Source organism: Mytilus californianus, unplaced genomic scaffold, assembly GCF_021869535.1.
Source record: "Mytilus californianus isolate M0D057914Y unplaced genomic scaffold, xbMytCali1.0.p SCAF_7, whole genome shotgun sequence".
In the NCBI taxonomy this organism is placed as follows: Eukaryota; Metazoa; Mollusca; class Bivalvia; order Mytilida; family Mytilidae; genus Mytilus; species Mytilus californianus.
The window spans coordinates 44,879,745-44,900,581 of NW_026262723.1; the positions used below are offsets into that span (position 1 = coordinate 44,879,745).

A 20,837-nucleotide genomic window follows, 5' to 3' on the forward strand; every position below is an offset into this window, starting at 1 on the left:
GAAAATAACTAATAATGATATGTGTAATTTTTGTAACATAGAAGAAGATTATGATCACTATTTTTTTAATTGTTCTTATTTGACAAGATTTTGGCAGCAAATATACGATCTCTTAAAAAGGAGTAATATAGATTTTTTAATAAAACTACAACACCTGATATTTGGATACAAAATCACAGACAACAAGTATTACTCAATAAATTTTTTAATTACAATACTTAGTTTTTCAATATATAAGTCATACTATGTATCTGAGCAGAAAACAAAAAACATAGACGTCTACAGAATTTTTGTCAATGAATACACTAAGAGAGTAGACACCAATATTAATGGACATAAGACAATAAGTCCAATGTTACTAACAATTAAAAGGAACATAATCAGTGAATTTTTCTAGTATTGTTATTATAATGTTTTGTAAACAAAATGTATGTCAATTAATCTAATCAGCTGACTATTCCCTGGGTAGTCAGTGGATCATAACAGGGTACGTCAAGAGAAGCTTGGAATCTTGATGATTTATGTAACAAGCAATATTTGATGAATAAAATAATTATGTTGTTAAAAAAAAACAAACAACAACGTGTATTAATTAAGTAAACAAACATCAAGGAACGATCACGTGTTTGTATGCTGTGCTTGAATTATAAAACAACCCATCAGCTTTATTAACACGAATTTTTGCTAAGACAGACGGTTAAACATGTCTAGTTACATTATAAGTTTTATAAACAATTATTTGTTGTTATGACTTGTGTATGCATGGAAATATAATGAAAATAAAATTGATTTTTACCTGTCTGCAGCTATAACTTTGTAAACAAAATACATACGCACCCCGTGGGTATAACCGTATTACTAATTTTCGATTCTTAAAAACTTCGTAAATCTTGATAAAGAGCATTATCTTTCGTATGGATATCAAGATGATTCCGATTATTATTTTTTAATGATTTTAAAGTTCAACTGACAAGAAAGGTTGACATTCTTTCAAGAACTATTTTGTCTAGCGATTGGTGATCATTGGTATGTAAAAAGTCCAAAACCATTACAAAACGGATACTATGATTTGTTTACGGATTGTAAAGACATGCACATAAAAGCGAAAGCTCGTATAAATATGAAAAATATACCAAAGGGATAGCTCAAAATACCATTTGAAAACAATAAACATATGGACAGGTTAAGAATGAAATTCTGTATAGTACATAAGTATGTAAAATACGGAACCGAGTTCGGAAAGCGGCTTGGAAGCGGTAAATGACTTCTGGTCAGCGGTATAGGAAAATTGACTGCGTCATTTTCCAAAATCAGTAAAAATCGTCATTAAAGACCAAGAACTACAATAAGGCGTCGATGATGATTTCAGCACTGTTGACTTATTTGTAGAAATTGTCTTACTAATCATTTTTGCGATTTAAAGTGTCTGTCTATCTATTATAGTTTTAAGTTATAAGCGAAAACACTAAAAATTTGTAAAAATCGTCATTAAAGAGCAATTACTCAAAATGCCAAGTCGATTGAAGGTTTTGGGCATAGAAGTTTTGTTGATCTAGTCTTGCTGATCATTTTTATTTTTCAAAGTTTCTATCTATTTATTGTACACTTATAAGGCAAAATCGTAAAAAATTGGAACAAAAAAAATCGTCATTAAAGGGCAATAACTCCAATTATAGGTCGACGGACGATTTCGGCCTTGTAGACTGATTTGTAGATCTTGTCTTGCTAATCAGTTTTACAATGTAAATTTTGGTTAAATTTAGCCCAGTTGTTTCAGAGGAGAATTTTGGTAAAGTTACCGACGACGACGGACGCTATGTGATGAGAAAAGCTAGGTGAGCTAATAAACTTGAGGCAGAATTTCTTTCTTTATTATAATTTTTATATGATTATCTCATTGCATAATTATTTTGTATCTTAACCTAAAGTTCGTAGAAATAGACAACTAGGAGAGTCTATAAAATCATCTTTGACCGTCTATAGATTCAACTTCCACAGTTTATGAAGTCAGTAGGAGTGGACCATCTTTAATCTAAAGAAAATAAATTCAATCTTATCTAATTGCACAAGGTCATTACATGTTGTTTAGAAATTCACCCCCACACTCAATCCCAGCTTTCCCTTTGTGGTATGGTACCTTGCAGTACAATTTTAGAGAGATCCATTCACTTGAACACAAGTTATTGTCTGGAAACTAGAAAAATGCTTGTTTTTTTGGTCCCTTTTTGGCCCTAATTCCTAAACGTTTAGGGCAATTACCCCCAAACTCTAACCCAGCTTTCCCTTTGTGATATGGAACCTTGCAGTACAATTTCATAAAGATCCATACACTTACAAACAAGTTATGGTCATGAAACTAGAAAAATGCTTGTTTTTTGCCCCTTTTTGGCCCCTAATTCCCAAAATTTGGAGGAAATTACCCCCAAAAATCAATCCCAGTATATCCTTTGTGATATTGAACCTTGTGATACAATGTCAGAGAGATCCATACACTTACACACAAGTTATTGTCATGAAACTAGAAAAATGCTTGTTTTTTGCCCCTTTTTGGCCCCTAATTCCCAAAATTTGGGGGAAATTACCCCCAAAAATCAATCCCAGTATATCCTTTGTGATATGGAACCTTGTGATACAATGTCAGAGAGATCCATACACTTACACACAAGTTATTGTCATGAAACTAGAAAAATGCTTGTTTTTTGCCCCTTTTTGGCCCCTAATTCCTAAAATTTGGAGGCAATTACCCCCAAAATCAATCCCAGCATTCCCTTTGTGATATGGAACCTTGTGGTACAATGTCAGAGAGATCTATATACTTACACACAAGTTATGTCTGGAAGTTACAAAAATGCTTATTTTTGGCCCCTTTTTGGCCCCTAATTCCTGAACTGTTAGTACCATAACCCCCAAAATCAATCCCCACCTTCCTTTTGTGGTATTGAACCTTATGGTAAAATTTCATTGAGATCCATTTACTTAAACTAAAGTTAGAGTGCGAAAACTAATGTGTCTTCACACGACGAGGCCGACGCCAATGTCATACCAATATACGACCACAAAAATTTTTTTGCGTTCGTATAAAAACTGGATTTCACCCCTATGTTCTATTTTTAGCCATGGCGGCCATGTTTGTTGATGGATCAAAATTTCGGATACAAGTCATAAACTAGATTCCTTAAGGAACATTCATTCAAAGTTAAGAAGTATTAGGCACAATAGTTTCAGAAGAGAAGATTTTTAAATGTTATCAAACTTGATGAACACATTGCGTAAAATTGTATTTAAAGGGCAATAACTCCTTAAGGGGTCAATTGACAAATTTGGTCATTTAATTTTTCTGTAGATCTTACTTTGCTGAACATTATTGCTGTTTACAGTTTATATCTATCTATAATAATATTCAAGATAATAACATAAAACTGCAAAATTTCCTTAAAACTACCAATTTAGTGGCAGCAACCCAACAATGAGTTGTTCAATTCGTCTGAAAATTTCAGGGCTGATAGATCTTGACCAATTGAACAATTTGACCCCTTGTCAGATTTGCTCTTAAAGCTTTAGTTTTTGAGATATAAGCAAAAAACTCCATTTGATCGCTATGTTCTATTTTTAGCCATGGAGGCCATGTTTGACGATGGATCAAAACTTCGGATACAATTTATAAACTAGATACCCTAAGGAACATTTAGTTAAAGTTTGAAGGTATTTGGCCCAGTAGTTTCAGAGGAGAAGATTTTTGTAATAGTTTATGACAACGACAGACGACGACGGACGACGACGGACACCAAGTGATGGCATAAGCTCACATGGGGCCCTTCGGGCCCCGGTGAGCTAAAAAAGGCAGGATGACAATTTATGTAAAAAAGTCAGGATAAACTAATAAAAAAAAAGGCAGGACAGAGATTACAACTAAAAAAAAATGCAGGACAAAATTTTTCATCCTAGCCCCTCCCCCTAAAAATCAAATGGTAGCTCCCTAATGCCAAGGTCATCCTAAATAAATACACATGAAGATTTGGCTTCAGTTCCATCTGCCTTCGAATCCCAAGATCATCCTTAATAAACAAACTTGACGATTAGGCTTTGGTTCCATCTGCCTCATAATACCAAGGTCATCCTAAATAAATACACTTGAAAATTTGGCTTTAGTTCCATCTGCCTCTGAATGTCAAGATTATGATGAATAAATACACTTGCCAATTTGGCTTTAATTCCATCTGCCCCAGAATACCAAGGTCATCCTGAATAAATACCCTTGATGATTTGGCTTTGATTCCATCAGCCTCAGAATTCCAAGGTCATCCTAAAACTAGATTTGAGCCTTCTCCAAATGCAGTAAACTACTTTGTACACTTTTGTTAGTACGAGGTGTTATCAGATCATACTTTTTCCTGATTTCATGTTGCATATGCCTCAGATTGCCAAAGTAATTGAAAATCATCTAAAACGGAGGTATTTTTCACAGTTTTATTTCATTTTATAAGTTTATCAAATATCCAGTAGTCCTGAGTTCAGATTTATTTTTAGAAAATGTATTTTTGCTTTCTTTGTTTCCACTTTTAACTTCTTGTCGATTGTATTTTCATATAGTTCTTTTTTGTATCCTAGGAATTTATTTGTTTATTGTATATCATGTAGCATTCTACTTTAAAAGGGAGGGAACATATTAATAAAAAAATGTAGTCTTTTGTGTCATTTATTAAAATATCTAACTGATTTGGCAGTTAATGTAAATTCAGAAATTTTTGCCTTCATATTTTATTGTAATTATTGAGCAACATATATTCAATATTTATTTTAATGTGTCTTCACGAAATGCTGTACCAAAAGGGTTGATTTTTGTGAAATAATAAAAACATCACAAAAATTTCTGAAGTTACAGTATTTGGTACATGTGATGTCAATGAAGCTATTAATTAATAAAATGTCAAATACTGATAGAAGATAGGTGCAAGATACCAAAGGGATATATAAACTCAAAGACAAACTGACAACACCATGGCAAAAAATGAACAAAACACAAACAACAGTGTACAAAAAACAACATAGAAAACTAAATACTGCGCAACACGAAAACCCACCAGAAACCAGGGTGATCACTGGTGCTCCAGAAGGTAAGCAAATTGTGCACCCTTCAAGTTGTTCATGGTAAGTAAATACTGTGATAACTCTGATTCAGTGATTGATGTTACGATCAAAGAAAAGAGGACAGTATTGCTATTACAACAACTGGAACACATCTGTGGTCATCTGTGACACTAATATTTGACACATGTGGCACCTGTCAAATGTTGCTCAACAAGAAAAGCAAGATTTACTAGATTTAATATAATAAGGAAAATCATAAACAATATGCATAGCTATATAAGAATTACAAATATTAAATCCATATGACAACCATTATGCTAAAAATTATTTGCTAACAGTTATAACATTTTTTATATCATCTATCTGATAATGGCAGTTTTGAACTTAAGTTTCTATTGCATCAAAATTTTCAAAACTTCTGACTTATAATATTTATCGAAAATGCTGTTTATTTTCTTCTATTAAATGGAAATATATATAGTCAACTGTATACTTGTATGATTACTTACGAAACTTTTAATTTATTTGAAAACAATTTTGAAGAGAAAAAGAAAGCTTAATAAATTGATATCTAATTGAAAACAGTATCTGATATAACAAATATTAAATTCAAAACTTTACACTAATTATTAATATTGATAAAAAAGAAGGGTTAACAATATTTTTTTAAACATCTAAATTGTTTAGTGGCATTATTATAATCTTTAAAGTATTTGAGGTGAATGGACTTCAGATTATTGAAAACTATTTTGAATGTGCTTTGTCATCAAAAATTCCCAAAGAAATAGATACCTTATTTAAATGATGCTTATGGCAGTGTCTGATGCAAATACATAAATATTATCACACATGATTTCTTATGAACTTTTTGACACTCTAATTCAAAGGGGTAAAACTTTATTTTGGTACTGATTTAGACATAATTTTTTTTCTCTTTTTTACAATGATTTATACTGTGTATATAAAATTCTAAAACATTACTGATACATTGAAGCTTCACAAAAACACTAAAAGAATTAGCTTTTATATAATTAACTAACATATGAAAATGTTTGTCATTACAAAAAAAGCATTAGGCTCAACCATTTTCTGTTCATTATGCGCAATTTGCAAGAGAAAAAATGTCTCAATAACCGATGTAAATTGTGAATTGCAAAACAAATTAATTGTCTAATTCTAATTACAATCCCTATTTACGCAAAGATTAAACAGCATTTCTGCAAAAATAAAAACAGATCATATTAAAATCCAGGTTTGAAACCAGAAATGAAATTTTTTCTTGACCACATTCAAGTATATAAATACAAAAATAATGAAAGAAAAAAAAACACCGTCATATGTTACAAGATTTTTTTAAAAATTGATATGGCTGTAAAATGCACTTGACAATATCTAAATGCTTTATATAATGTTATTATTCAGACATTTAAACATTTATCTCTTCTTTTAAGTAGTAATTTTACAAAAGAAAATGTTGAACCAACTGCAAATTTACAAAAAGAAAGAATGGACCCTTTATTAGATAGTGCAACTTCATCTGTATAATATGTAATTGTAAGTGACCTTCATAAAATCTATAAATACTAACGTATTTATTTAAGAAATAAGAGTGTTAAAAAAAATGCATGTAAGAAAGAGCCTCTAATATCAGTTTATTTCAGTCAAATAAACTGATTCTAATTTTCTAACAAAACCTAAAATTATAAGAATTTGTAGTCATTGAATATAATATATTTTGTATGGACCAACACCAATAAAAGCCTATTGCAATATTTTTTTAAGTAAACTTTGGACAAAATTTCCTCATACATGGGATACAGGAACAAGATCAACTAATCACAGTTCACTTCTACCAAAAGTTAAAAAAAATGAAACGTATAAATTCTGGCTCCCCAGTTACAAAAGCTTTACTTACAGATTATAATATAACATTTGTAAAAAGTTAATAAACAACATGGTTATATGTGTATAATAAACAACAATGTCTTTGATCTGTCACAAATTACTGGCCAATAATACCAAGAAGTAGTTTCTTGTAGTCCCCACTTGTCTCGGAGGCCACAGCATCATGAAGAGATTTTTGGCGCATATTTCTGTACTCATCCTTAATGTCTTGTAAATCAATCTATAAAACAGGAAAATGTGTATCAGACACCATGCCCAGCTTGCACTTTCACATTTCCGTGTTCAGTGACCCACAAAATTTCAATCAAAACTGTAATTTAGCATATTTATCCAAAGTTCATATAACGAACCTGTCGTTTCTCGTTTTTTATATAGATTAGACCGTTGGTTTTCCTGTTTGAATTGTTTTACACTAGTCTTTTTGGTGCCCTTTATAGCTTGCTGTTCGGTGTAAGCCAAGGCTCTGTGTTGAAGGACGTACTTTGACCTATAATTGTTTACTTTTTACACATTGTGACTTGGATGGATAGTTGTCTAATTGGCACTCATACCACATCTTCTTATTTATATGTGTAATAAGTTTCAAGTTTATGTGATCACAACTTCATGGAAAACTAACTTAAACCCAAACGTTAACATGATGCGCCACACAGACATAAAGACAGGAAAACATAATGTCTCCTGCTATTGTAGGTAGGGCATAAAATAAGGGTTTTTCATTAAACCTTACAAATGTGTTAGCTTTGTTTCTAGAATATCTAGAAAATGTTACTGAAATAAAATTTTATATTAGAGAAATATATATCTTTTTTTTTATTTATCTTTTATGTAAATTCAATTTACAAAAAATATCTGTAACCATGTAATAACATCTATATATATACATACAATTAAATGCAAATATCAGCATCTCTATTTTCAGTATTTTGATTATTGTAAGTGTACTTATCATATGCTGTTTCTGAAAGTTGCCAAGAACATCTTCATGCAAAAGCATTTTGACAATCAGCGCTTGGCCAGCTATATGTGATCCTATAGCAACATATTCATTGATCTAGTCTCAAATACCCATACTGTCAGACCATAGGTATATAATTTCTTCTCCTAAACTTCCCCTTCCTAATTTGTTCCCAATTTTATAATTCATACTAGCCAATAGAATCTTAGCCAGACCAATCAGAACTAACTGTTCAAACTGAAAATGGAAACAGGGAATGTGTCAAAGAGACCAGCAACCCAACCAAAGAGCAGAAAACAGCCCAAGGCCACCAGTTGGTCTTCAACACAGCGAGAAAATCCTGCACCCGGAGGCAGGCTTCAGCTGGCCCCTAAACAAACATGTGTACTAGTTCATAGAAAATGGATGTCACACTAAACTCCAAAACATATAAATGAACCAAAATTAAAAAAAATATACAAGACTAACAATGGCCAGAGGCTCCTGACTTGGAACAAGCGCAAAAATGTAGCGGGGTTAAACATGTTTTGTGAAATCTCAACCCTCCCCCTATACCTCTAGCCAATGTAGAATAAACAAACGCACAGCAATACACAGAGTCAAACTCACTTTAATAGAAGTCCAAGTGGAATGTTAGAATAGGTAACAGAATTAAGAAACTTAGCAAAATGACAATGATAACATAAATTAACAACGGACTACTAGCAGTTACTGACATGCCAGCTCCAGACCTCAATATCGAATTGGCATGTATATCAACTTAAACTAATAGCTTCACACTGCCATGGGAAGCAAAAAGATGAAAACTAAACAAATAGCAACTTTTTGAAGCAATAACTCTCAATTCTTACCTCAGACCTTGAAACAACGACTCTGATAAGTGTAGAATCCTTTGTTCCAAATCCAGCCATTGCTTTGTGTAATCTCTCAGCAAAGTATTGTGGTCTATTCTTAGCACAGGTAACTGCAATATGAGTAGTATAAATCTATATATTGAGACAAAACAGCTTTCATCAATTAAAAAAGAAAGTGTTGGAAATATCAGGAAATATATTGATGAATTGTTTTACAAATTAATAATAAATTAAATAAATAATATTAGTTATAAAAAACTTTCTATATTGAAAACCATATGTAGACTTTTATATCTTTTTTCGTTTGGTTGCTGCCTCATTCATGTCTATTGAAAATATTGAATTCTTCATATTGCACTTAGATAAAACTATCACATACCTAAAGCTTTGAATCCATCCTCTAAATCACCTGACATTTCACCTTTAACAGCTGATATGATATCTTTTCCAGCCAACTGTGAACAAATATTTGCATATTGATTCAAACTTTAATGTAAGAATATGGCAATAACTCCCATTAGATGTCATCGGATTGCTTCTATCAAAATTGACGGAAGCTACCTATGGATTGAACAAACAATTTGGTTGGTCAGTTCATATCCACTAGAATTATTCCCTAAAAATTAGGAACCGTTACCCCTACCTTCAGCTGAAGGAAAACAACAATAAAAGTGGGGATTGTGCTGAAAAACAAGTTTTAGTTGTTTTTTTTAAAAAGTTTCTACAGAACCATGTGTCTTGTCTTCAACTGCTGCTGTCAGTGTTAAACTATTTTGAAAACAACCAAAAAATTAATGGACAATTGATCAGTGAAATACATTTAAATAGATTATTTCAAAATAAAAAGTTTGCTCAGGGAGATATCTCTTGATTATTAGGAAGCTTATGTCTAAGCTTTGTGAAATTTAATGAAGTTCATTAATCAGTTAAAGCACAAACTGAACCTTAACGTTGACAACACTAACACCATGATAACGGACAGCAGAATCATTATGTTATGACCTTTGTTGTAGGAAATATAAAAAAGAATCAAATGTTTTGTTTCTTCAAATTTCTGATAACATTGTTTAAATGGTTGTATTACACTTCCTTCATGTGTAATAGGCAAGATCTACTAATTTCCTTTTCGTGATTGATAGAGGCAATAAACCTGGATTGAATGTAAGTCCGCAATATCAAGGAGACAAAAACAAAATTACAGATAGTGGTCAATTTCATCAACAAAACTGGCAGATTTGTTTCTGTAGTTCCTCCATCCCATCTTACAAGTGCATACCATTTACAAATACATGTACGTAGCAGAAATTCAAATGAGCATAAAGTACAAGATAGTAGACTGCATCATTGAGACAAGTTGTGCCAGCAAGCCATAAGATTGACGATCTCATTATTATGGCACCAAGTAATTGTTAAAATTTATTGCCATTTTTGTTTTAAAATTTCCCTAAATAATATCAACTGATTTTATACATTATCACATGATAAAATACATCAAAGTAACGGAGGAACATACACATAATACTGAAACTGAAGCCAATACACTTTACTTATACCTCGCATTTTATTGTTATTTTTTCTCTTGTCCAGCAACATAAGAAAATGCCTGTACCAAGTCAGGAATATGACAGTTGTTATCCATTCGTTTGATGTGTTTGAGCTTTTGATTTTGCCATTTGGTTAGGGACTTTCCTTTTTTAATTTTCCTCGGAGTTCAGTATTTTTGTGATTTTACTTTTTGTTTCATAAATGGAACTGTGTTTTCTGGCCAGATTTACACATAAACAAGGATCTAAATCAAGCTAATCCATCGGTTGCAAGGATTAAATGCTCAAAATGATGACAGACGACAACAATAAAAGCACTGTATTTTTAAAAATGTAGGCAGAGATTGACAATGCATACCTCTGCTACCCTGTTTTGAATTGATATGGTAGGGTCCATGTTTTTCATAAATCATTTGGATTAAAACAAGAGACTGTCAGAGTGTCAGCAAACATGTTTTTTTAATATTTATTTGTGTCCTGGCATTTTTCAATATCACAAGGACCATAACTCCTGAACTGTAAAAGTGACAATCATTCATATTGAACTTGACCTCCATTTTGTCATCAATAACAACATATTAAAATTTGAAAAGCTTTGGTTTGAACGGTCCATGAGTTAAAGCACGGACACGACTGGAAATAACATTTTTCAATCTTTCAAAAACCACAACTCCTGAACGGTGAAAGTGAAAATCGTCAATATCAAACTTGACCTCCATTTTGTCATCAGTAGCAATATATTAAAATTTGATTAAAATTTGAAAAGCTTTAGTTGAACAGTTCATTAGTTAAAGCACAGACACAACTGGAAACACCATTTTTCAATCTTTCAAGAATCATAACTCCTGAACGGTGAAAGTGAAAATCGTCAATATGGAACTTGACCTCCATTTTGTCATCAGTAACAACACATAAAAATTTAAAAAAGCTTTGGTTAAACGGTTCACGAGTAAATGCACGGACACTGTTTAGCAGCCGCCCGCCCGGATGCCCATCCGCCCGCCGTACATTCCCAAGTCAATAACCAGTTTTTCCTTCAGAAATCCTGTTAAAAATTAGAATAGTAGGTGCAAAATGGCACTATAAAAGAAGAATTCTGGGCAAATTTCAAGGAGATACAGTAAATGGTTAAGGGGAGTTCCTAAATTATGATAAAAAAAAATGTTTTGCTGTGTGAACCCAACAATCATTGGGTTAAAATAAGTAAAAGCAATGGTGCACAATACCTTTACATATTTAAGATTCACTCATACGACTCATTTCACAAAAATCTTATATCTATATACAAGTATGAACATTTCAGTATATTTACGATCAATTTTAGTCATACCATTTTTTGTGAATAGAGCCACTGAATGTTACCATGATTTTATTGAATGCCTTCAGTTACAAATGAGAAAGAGCTTTAAAACATATCTACCCTATGGTACTCTTCAAAAGTGGCTCTAAGTTGATAGTAATGTCTGACAGCCATAACCTGTAGGAAGGCAGACTCATCTGTTCCTATTTTTTTTGCACCAGCTTGGTATAGTTTTTGAGCATCCTCTCTTGCAAGGTTTCTATCAATTACTGATTCAACACCCTGTGTAGCAGCTTTCTGTAACTGTTCTTGGGTTAGTTCTGTTCTGTTTCCCTGTGAATATATAACATAACTATATAATAAGTTTTTAGCATTCTTGGAAAGACCTTGACCTGAGCTTTAATTTCTCTTTGTATTTTGAATTAAAACTTTTTTATCCCAAATATGCACTTTAATTTCTCTTTGTATTTTGAATTAAAACTCTTTTATCCCAAATATACACTCATCAAAACTGTAAGTTTGTGGTTTTTTGAACAAATTTTTCTTTAAATTAGGATCACTTCAGCTCCTTATTTAATAAAGTCTTTCTAAGTACCTGGCATGCTGACACTAATAGACGTTTAAAGTGACCACTGGTTTCATCCATAATGTCCTTCTCCAGACTTCTACCATAATCTACATAATAAACAATTATGAAGTCACTGAAAATCAGAATATCTACCTGAATTATGCATGCATTAAGCAACTATAAAATATGAATACACATATATATGTGGGTAGATAAAACCCTCTTTACAGTTGGGAAATAACATCTGAATTGGCTGATACATGTATATTATATTAAAGGCATACATCAAATAAAGTAAATAACAAGATTCCCAAGACTTCAAATACTTACATCTTCTGCAGTACTAGCCTTTGAACTAAATTACAAAGAAATTTTTCTTGATTGAAGATGAATGTATATTTTCATTGTGTTTTTAAGACTAGAACCAATAAATAATATCATTTACTAACAATGGAATTTTTCCTCCATTTTTGATTGAAAAATTAAATTTTGGCCTCATTTGGGAGTATCTTTCTTACTACACAAGTAAAATATACATTGCATATCAAAAGCATTGATGTCAAGTCTGTAACAATAAATTTAACAAATTAAAACTCATTATATATAAATCTGAAATACTAAGTAAGGACCCTAACTAAAGATTCTTAATTTTTTCCTTAAAGTGACATTTGTTTTTGGATACAAGAGCAATGTGTTTTGGGGGCATTCATCTTTTTGTCTTTTCATTTATTGCCATGGCATTGTCAGTTTGTTTTCAACCAATGAGCTTTGCATGTTCCCTTGGTACCTTCCCCCTCTTCTTTCTACAATCTCCCATGGGGAAATTGTCCCTTACATTTTAATACAATTGTAACAAAAATAACTGTCCAATCACAGATCAATACATAATTCATTGAAGTATTCTGTGTCAACCCCTTATTGGTGTTTTACAGAAGAAATAGGTACACCACTGATAATCTTAATAAAAAAAGATCAAAGATACCAGTTTTCGCAAACATGTTATTGCAATTCTGTCAAATATAAGTATAAATGCTGAAGAATGGAGCTATTCAACAGTATAACAGAATATTCAACAAAATTTTTTTTCTTTTTTTTTCTGCCAAATTTGTAAGGTTTGCTCAAGAACTTGATTAAACAGATGATATAAAGGCTTAGTTGTAATAGTAATATAATCCAAAAAGTTCAAACAAACCTCAGAAGCAAAGTAACCAAACTCTTGTTGAACATATTGTTTTGGAAGAGCTTTAATGAAGAGCCTGTCTTGAAGTTTCCAAAGAAGATAGGTTTTGATTAATTTATGACAACCTTCAAGACAACAAACATCAAGAAAAGCGCTGCTTCCTTGGTATACTTACAACTTATACTATACATGTAATATCCATCACTTTTAAATTGTTATAGATTTTGCTTAAATTTTTCATTTTCAAACAGATACTTCCAAATCAATAGCCACTACAAACTATTATATTTATTATGGGAACAATCAAAATATTGCCTCTTCACTTAAAAAGTTGCTTACTTTTTTGGTAGCAAGCAACAATTTCTTTGATATCTGTGTTTGGTCTTGTTAAAAGGATTTCAATGAGGACAGATTCTTTTGTTCCAACACCCTGTTAATAGAAAATTCAGTATTAAATTTTGCATTTGTAAAAGTAGGTTCAAAGCATTTTTGAAGACAAAAAATATACAAACACAGGCTTGCAGCTGGTAGAAACCAATCGTGTCTTCATGTAGAAATGAAAGAAGTCATGTGAACATTTAATCTTATATCTCCCTTTGACATACTTATAATATTTTTTTAGTTCTTTAATGACAGTAAAAGGTTTTTTTTTTTAATCAACAGTAATCAAGAGTAGATATGTTCCTTTTCATCAACACAGTTTCTTAATTTCATATACTGGGGATACATTTATTTTCTTGGGAACCAATTCTTGTGGATTGAAGGAACATTGCATTTGCATGGATATTTGATTTTAAGGTTTTGTATACGTCTGTATTCAAGCTTATAAAAAATTTGTACTTTGTTGAACATTTAAAGCCTTTAGAACAATGTCATGTATCATATAAAAGTAAAACGAACTCAAATTTACATTGTAAACAAACTTTATTTTTCTATATTTATCTTATCTATTTATAACTCTTTATTCATGTTATTGCTACTTTCACTTTTCATTGTTTCTCTCACCTTGACAACGTCAAATTCAATGTACCACTTTGAGTACTTCAGTAATTAATTTCTGTATAAAATTTGTCCTGATGACGCCTGTACGAAACATGTAGACCATGGCAAATAAAATTGCAGACCATTTGAAGTGTTGTTGTCAATTTTGAGTATTATTTAAATGCTTGGTTCAACTTTTAACCACAAAATCCATGAAAATAGGTATCCAATGAATAATTATGAATCCACAATAAGCACTCTATCTGTCAAAATTGTACTTTTACATACTCAATATCAAATTGGATCTGAATACCTATATTACAACTAAAATAATGTATTGTATTTAATTTTATTTCCATTCACTTATCCTTCAAAGAACCTACCTTTCCTATACACAGTTTTCAATATGTTAGGTATAATGAAATCAAAATTGGCAATTCAAATCCATTTGTTTGGCTTCTTTGACAACTTAATGACACATATTAATTTCTTAAGGATTTACATCCATTGCGTGTGTAATGTATTTTTGATTTTCATATTTTACACCATTTAGTAAAGATATGAATGAAAAAAAATTTGGTTTTCCAGGAAAAATATTGATCAGTATGTCTTTTGGATGCTGTCCACTGATAGAGACTAATTTCAATATATGATGACAGGATATTACGTAATAAGGCCTTGTTTTGCTGATTCCAAAGTGCATGGAATGGGTACATCCAGTCAAACAATCATTGTCCATGAGGCATATGCACAACGAGAAAACTGTATTAAATTTACAATTTAATTTTACTTTCTTCCAATTTTTTACCATTAAACACCTAATTCAAGCTCAGTATTAATACATGAAAAAATACCGTCAATTGATATCGCGTACTTAAGGTATGACATGATTCCTTGACTCTTAAAAATGGCTGATTTTAGAGGTAGAAATGCCAATCTCTTTGGAAAATAGGTGACAGCTGACCAAGTAAGAGAGGTGACCACTTAAATAAGTTAATAAATATAGGGAAATGTTTGGAGGTTTCAAAATAACCGTTAGAAGAAGGTGACTGCTGATTTGAGGTGACTTTTAGGACAGGTTTGACTCATTTAATCATTCCTGGTGAAAGCTTTACAAATTGTTGACACACTATCAATTTTATCAATTTTAAAGGTTTTTCTAAAATACTTTGATTTCTAGGATGATTAAATGCAGTAAAAGTATAAATTGGTTGTTGATTTCAAAACTCAAGTGTCTTGGACTATGCTTGGTGGGCAACAACTCTTTATTTGAAAATCCCGAAAATTATCAATCAATAAAAGCTAATATGAAACTCTGATATTGTAAATTGACAATATTGTTAGTGAATGAAAATTACACTTTATTCATTTCTTGCGTCTAAAGTGCCTTTCTGGATTTACCTTTATCAGGAACACTTAAATCTGAACATTTGTAAGCCAGGATGTAAATATACATAATCACATTAGGAGTTATAGGACCAAAAGGGACCTCAAAGGAATAGCCAAATTCTTCTTTGGTCAACTTTAGTTTTTAATAAATTCTTATAATTTATTAGCAGGAATTTTAGATGTATGCTATAAATAATATCAGTGTCGAAGCAGAGGTAGACATATCTTTTTCATTTGTTTACAGGAGGCATAATGAATTGCAAAAAAATTTAACATTATGTGTAAGAACTTAAATATAAAACTCATTATTATTAAAGGTAAAGTATGAATGTATAAATAAATAATTACTTACTTCCATAGCTTTCTTAATAGAATAAGCATCATAGAAAGTAGTTGGTTTAAACATTGCAAGAATCAACTCCTCCAAATCTCCACTTAACTCAGATTTCAAATCATGAATTAGATCCTGAAAGTAAGTTTTCTTTTTTTTTATAATATGTAAATAAAACAAAATGTCCCAGGTAACTGACTTAAAACAGTTGATTATTTAAATGTTATTTTAAAACTTCAAATATAATCCATCATTTACCACATTCTTTTTTCAATCTAAGAGATAAAAAATCCTAGAAAAGACCTGAAGATATTACAAGAATACAATTTGAATCTGAGCTGGAACTCCAATTACAAATGGTGTTTCAATGCCTCATAATTTACAAGTCAATGAATTAATCTACAAATATGGGGATATTATATGATTACCAATGAGAGTCCAAATGACATGGATGTAAGCAACTAAAGGTCGCTGTATGGCCTTCAACAATGAGCAATACCCAATTCAAATAAGAAAACCCAAGGTCTGATATATGACAGCAACCAACAACAACTACTTTAGAGGCTACTGACTTGACAGGAACTTAAAGAATGTGGCAGAGCTAAACATGTTTGCGAGTGATTAAACCTCCCTCTAATCTGGGACTGTGATGTAACAGCACAACATAAGAACAAACTGTAAAAATCAGTTGTAAATGGCTCAACTCATCCTATTGCCACAAGGCACAAAAAAACAACTGACATAACTAGACAAAGTGATGCCCCCGCACTCCACTCTGAAGTAACTGTATTATAACAAAGTCAATGTAGAACTTTCTTTGAGATATTATTGTGTCTGGGAGACACAAATGATGCCCCTGCAGATGCAAAGTGTTATTTTAAAATACACACAGTTGAGCATGGGAGCACATAGGTCTATGTTTCACTGTAGGAGGAGTTATCCAGAAACTCTATGAACCTCTTATGCAATATACTCCAAAAATGACAAAGTTCAACTCTCTTCCAAAAGAGCAAAATATAAATTAAAATCAAAACCCTGACCACATGCACACCTTCAATATATGTACAAACAGCCAGCAAAGTGAAACTGTAGGAGGAGTTATCTGGAATAACTATATACCCATAATGGGATGGACTGATGGAAGGATGGACAGAAGAACAGACGGCAGGACGGACAACAGGGGTAAAACAATATGCCCCCAAACTTTCAGTTGCGGGGGCATAAAAACAAAAGACACAAGGTATTGATCTAAGAGTACTCATAGTTTCTGAAGGCTTTTTCAATGCAAATTACAATTAATAAATTAATCATTTTCTCCCAGACTAAGTTTGTTTTCATCTGGTTTATTCCAAATAAAGACAGACAATGATTTTGAATGGAAACTGCAAAGTTCGAATTTTGAGGGCATTATAACATTACACAGTGATTTGATTATGTACCTTTCCAAACAAAGTCTTAAACATAACCAGTATTTCTTGTCTTTGCTTGTTAGATCTATGACTTATAACATCCACAATGGCTCTTTCATCAGTGCCTACAACAAATGTTCATAATTTCATTAAGCTGGAGAAATAAACGATTATAAAATAAAGATACTAATGACCTGAGAAATGCTATCATAACATGTTATATAATATATCTAATTTGTATGAAATTTAATCTTTTTTAACAATTTTTTTACCACAATTTAATCAACATGATTCACTATCAATATTTAAAAGAATATCTCTAGTAATGCAATTTCTCAATCAGAAGCAATCAATTTAAATTTCATAATTAATATTTTCAAAAGAGGAAAAGATGTGTGCTTATATACATTGTCCAGTGTTGGTGTATGCTGTGGTCTGTTGTACTGTCATTTTTTTTTTTTGGTGATTTATGTTATAATTTTTATTATTTCTTTTCTTTTCATTAATGAAGAGAAACAGGTAAGACTGCTTTGCTAAGCAGATTACAAAAGTTATCATTTCTTGATAGAATTTTTGTTCAAATTTTCATATGCTCAGCAAAAAAAAATGAAAAAAAAATCCTTAATAAATTTTATTAGTTAGAAGCACTTTTCTGGATTTACCTTCATGTAATGTAGTTTGGTGATTTAAATTTTAAATTCAGGGTATTATGGTAGAATCTTTATATATATAAAACACTGAAAGTCATTGAATTAAACAAGGTCAATTATTCTAAAAAGTTTTCCTATCACACAATATTTTAAATAAGGATTTTCTTCCAGTTTGTCATCTTACAGAACAAAAATGATTGTTTTCTTCATTTTTTGATCTTATAAAAAATAGACTGATATTTTAAGAAACTAATAACTACTGCAATGTACTAACCTAATCCCTTCATGGCTTTTCTTAGTATCTGTGCATCTTGTTCAGCATTGAAAGGTTTAGCAGGTACAATAGTTGGCCTTGACCTTTCTACCATGTTAGCCTGTACATTTAGATTAGCCATTCCAGCAGTTGCCATGCCAACATTAGGACCACCTGGTGCCTGAGAAATATATGGTGCAATAATAATACATCTAAAATATATTGTTTCTATAAAATCTGATATTTTCCTTGGTGATAACAAAGGTAATTTCATGCAAAAGAAATAAATATAAGTAGTATATTAGAAGTTTGCAATTATTATCAAAACAAAACAAAGCTAAATTCTTATTTCTTTATTTACAGTGAATGTTATTTGTTTGAAGATCTAATCAAATGAAAAGCCAAAGCATCTCTAAAATAATTACATTTCAACAAGAAATCTAGTTGAGCTGTATGTCTTAAACAATTACTTCACAAATAGCTTTAATATTGTAAACATTGATTGTTGTGCTCTTGTATGAATAAATGAGATCTTGACAACAACCCAATTACGGATACCGGTAAATCATAAGATATTTTGTTCTTTTTTTGCTTTTACTACGGTTTAAAAACATAATAAAGATTTTTAAAACTACAACAATAGAATATATTCAATATTTTTATATTTTGAATATTTACTAGATATTTTATATTATATATTTATCCTGAAGTTTGCTTTTTTAAAAACTTTGACATTTTCTTTTGACAAACAAGTGACAAGAATGAAACTTACTCCTGGCTGTACATAACTTGCAGGTTGTCCTGTACCAGGTGCACCATAAGCTGGAGCTCCACCTGGTTGACCATATGGTACTCCTCCTGACTGAACTTGTGGTGGGGCTCCACCTGGAGCACCATAGGGTAAACCTCCAGGCTGTGCTGTTCCATACCCAGCTCCTCCCGCAGGCGGTTGTGAATATCCTCCTCCACCAGCAGGTGGAGCAGCAAAACCCCCTATAATCAATGTAAAAAAAAAACATTTTTGTGGTTGTCATGGTAAAATACTAATACATACTCCATCACACTTATGAAAAGGGTGTAGAGAAAATTGGAAATTAAATATGTAAATAAATGTAATCTTTCTAAATCTATATAGCAAACAAATGATGATATATGAATGCAATATAAAAATAAGGAGATGAGATATGATTGCTAATGAGACAAACATCCACCAGAGACCTCCTACTTGAATCCCAACACTATGTGGAATATATTTCTAAATAGGACTATTCCAGAAATTGTTGTAATAACATGAATAAGAGACATTTCAAATTACAATCTCGGGAGTGATTGTATTTTTATGAAGAATTACACAAAATTTTGAAAATTTTTATAGCTCATTAAAAAGAGAGGCAGAATATACCACAAGGATTTTCATACTCAAAATTCCAAGACAAAATTTCTGACAACTACACAGCAAAAAAAGAAAAACATTTTTTTTTTGGCCCTCTTGATGATTTGGATGTTAAAAAGAGCCTCCCTCCCCTCCTTACACAAACACATAGAATTCAACTACTCGACAGTGTTTGCATAATATTCTTTAACTGACTTTGTTTGTAAAACAACAAGCAAGCTAATGAACAATCAAAAGAAATATTAACCATGACTATTCTCCTTGAAACTAAACCATAATGTGAAAAGCCTAAAAACGAACTATGTGTGGAATACAGTTTTCAGTGGCACAATATTGTTGAGAAGCTAATATCAGTACCCATGGGTTGTAGACTTTGGATTCATAGTAAAACAAAAAAATGAAATCTGACATAAAACCTGAGCCCATGAAGTCAAACTTAAAATATGAATCAGGTGCCTTTAATCTTAATGGTATGGTATGATGATTTTTCAATACTGACTTTTGACATAGATGAAAAAATGTACACATATTGTTTTACATCTAACCCCCTTGTTTTATTAATTTTGTTTTTACATTGTGTCATAGATCAAATTTATTCGTTCAGTGTATGTTCACTTGTTTTTGTTGATATGTCTTTTGATTGAGTTAAGCCATTTCAATTGATAATTTATAGTGTGTCTTTCTATGTTGCGATGTTACACTATTGTTTCAGGTAGGGTGAAGGTTGGCGCCTATTAAAACGTTTAAACCTGCTGCATTTGTTTGCACCTGTCCTAAGTCAGGAATCTGATGTTCAGTGGTTGTCGTTTCTTGATGTGGTTCATAAGTAGTTCTCATTTCTCGTTTTTTATATAGATTAGACCAATGTTTTTCTGTTTGAATGGTTTTACACTAGTCATTTTTGGGGCCCTTCATAACTTGCTGTTCGGTGTGAGCCAAGGCTCTGTGTTGAAGGCTGTACTTTGACCTATAATGGTTTACTTTTACAAATTGTGACTTGGATGGAGAGTTGTCTCATTGGCACTCATACCACA

General features: G+C 31.5%; 1 protein-coding gene across 1 annotated transcript in view; it reads right to left on the minus strand.

The window, feature by feature from the left end:
* Nucleotides 1–5,308: 5,308 nt before the first annotated feature.
* The window catches only part of LOC127709125 (annexin A7-like), a 42,490-nt gene continuing 26,961 nt past the window's right edge, over nt 5,309–20,837 (minus strand). Inside the window, exons 7-16 of the mRNA XM_052214479.1 lie at nt 19,183–19,403; nt 18,432–18,591; nt 17,538–17,632; nt 16,120–16,233; nt 13,737–13,827; nt 12,245–12,324; nt 11,770–11,982; nt 9,185–9,260; nt 8,803–8,915; nt 5,309–7,213 (exon numbers count right to left, since the gene is read on the minus strand). Of these exons, the coding sequence (XP_052070439.1) occupies nt 7,091–7,213; nt 8,803–8,915; nt 9,185–9,260; nt 11,770–11,982; nt 12,245–12,324; nt 13,737–13,827; nt 16,120–16,233; nt 17,538–17,632; nt 18,432–18,591; nt 19,183–19,403 (1,286 nt within the window). The 3' untranslated portion in view covers nt 5,309–7,090. The remainder of the gene's footprint in view (nt 7,214–8,802; nt 8,916–9,184; nt 9,261–11,769; nt 11,983–12,244; nt 12,325–13,736; nt 13,828–16,119; nt 16,234–17,537; nt 17,633–18,431; nt 18,592–19,182; nt 19,404–20,837) is intronic.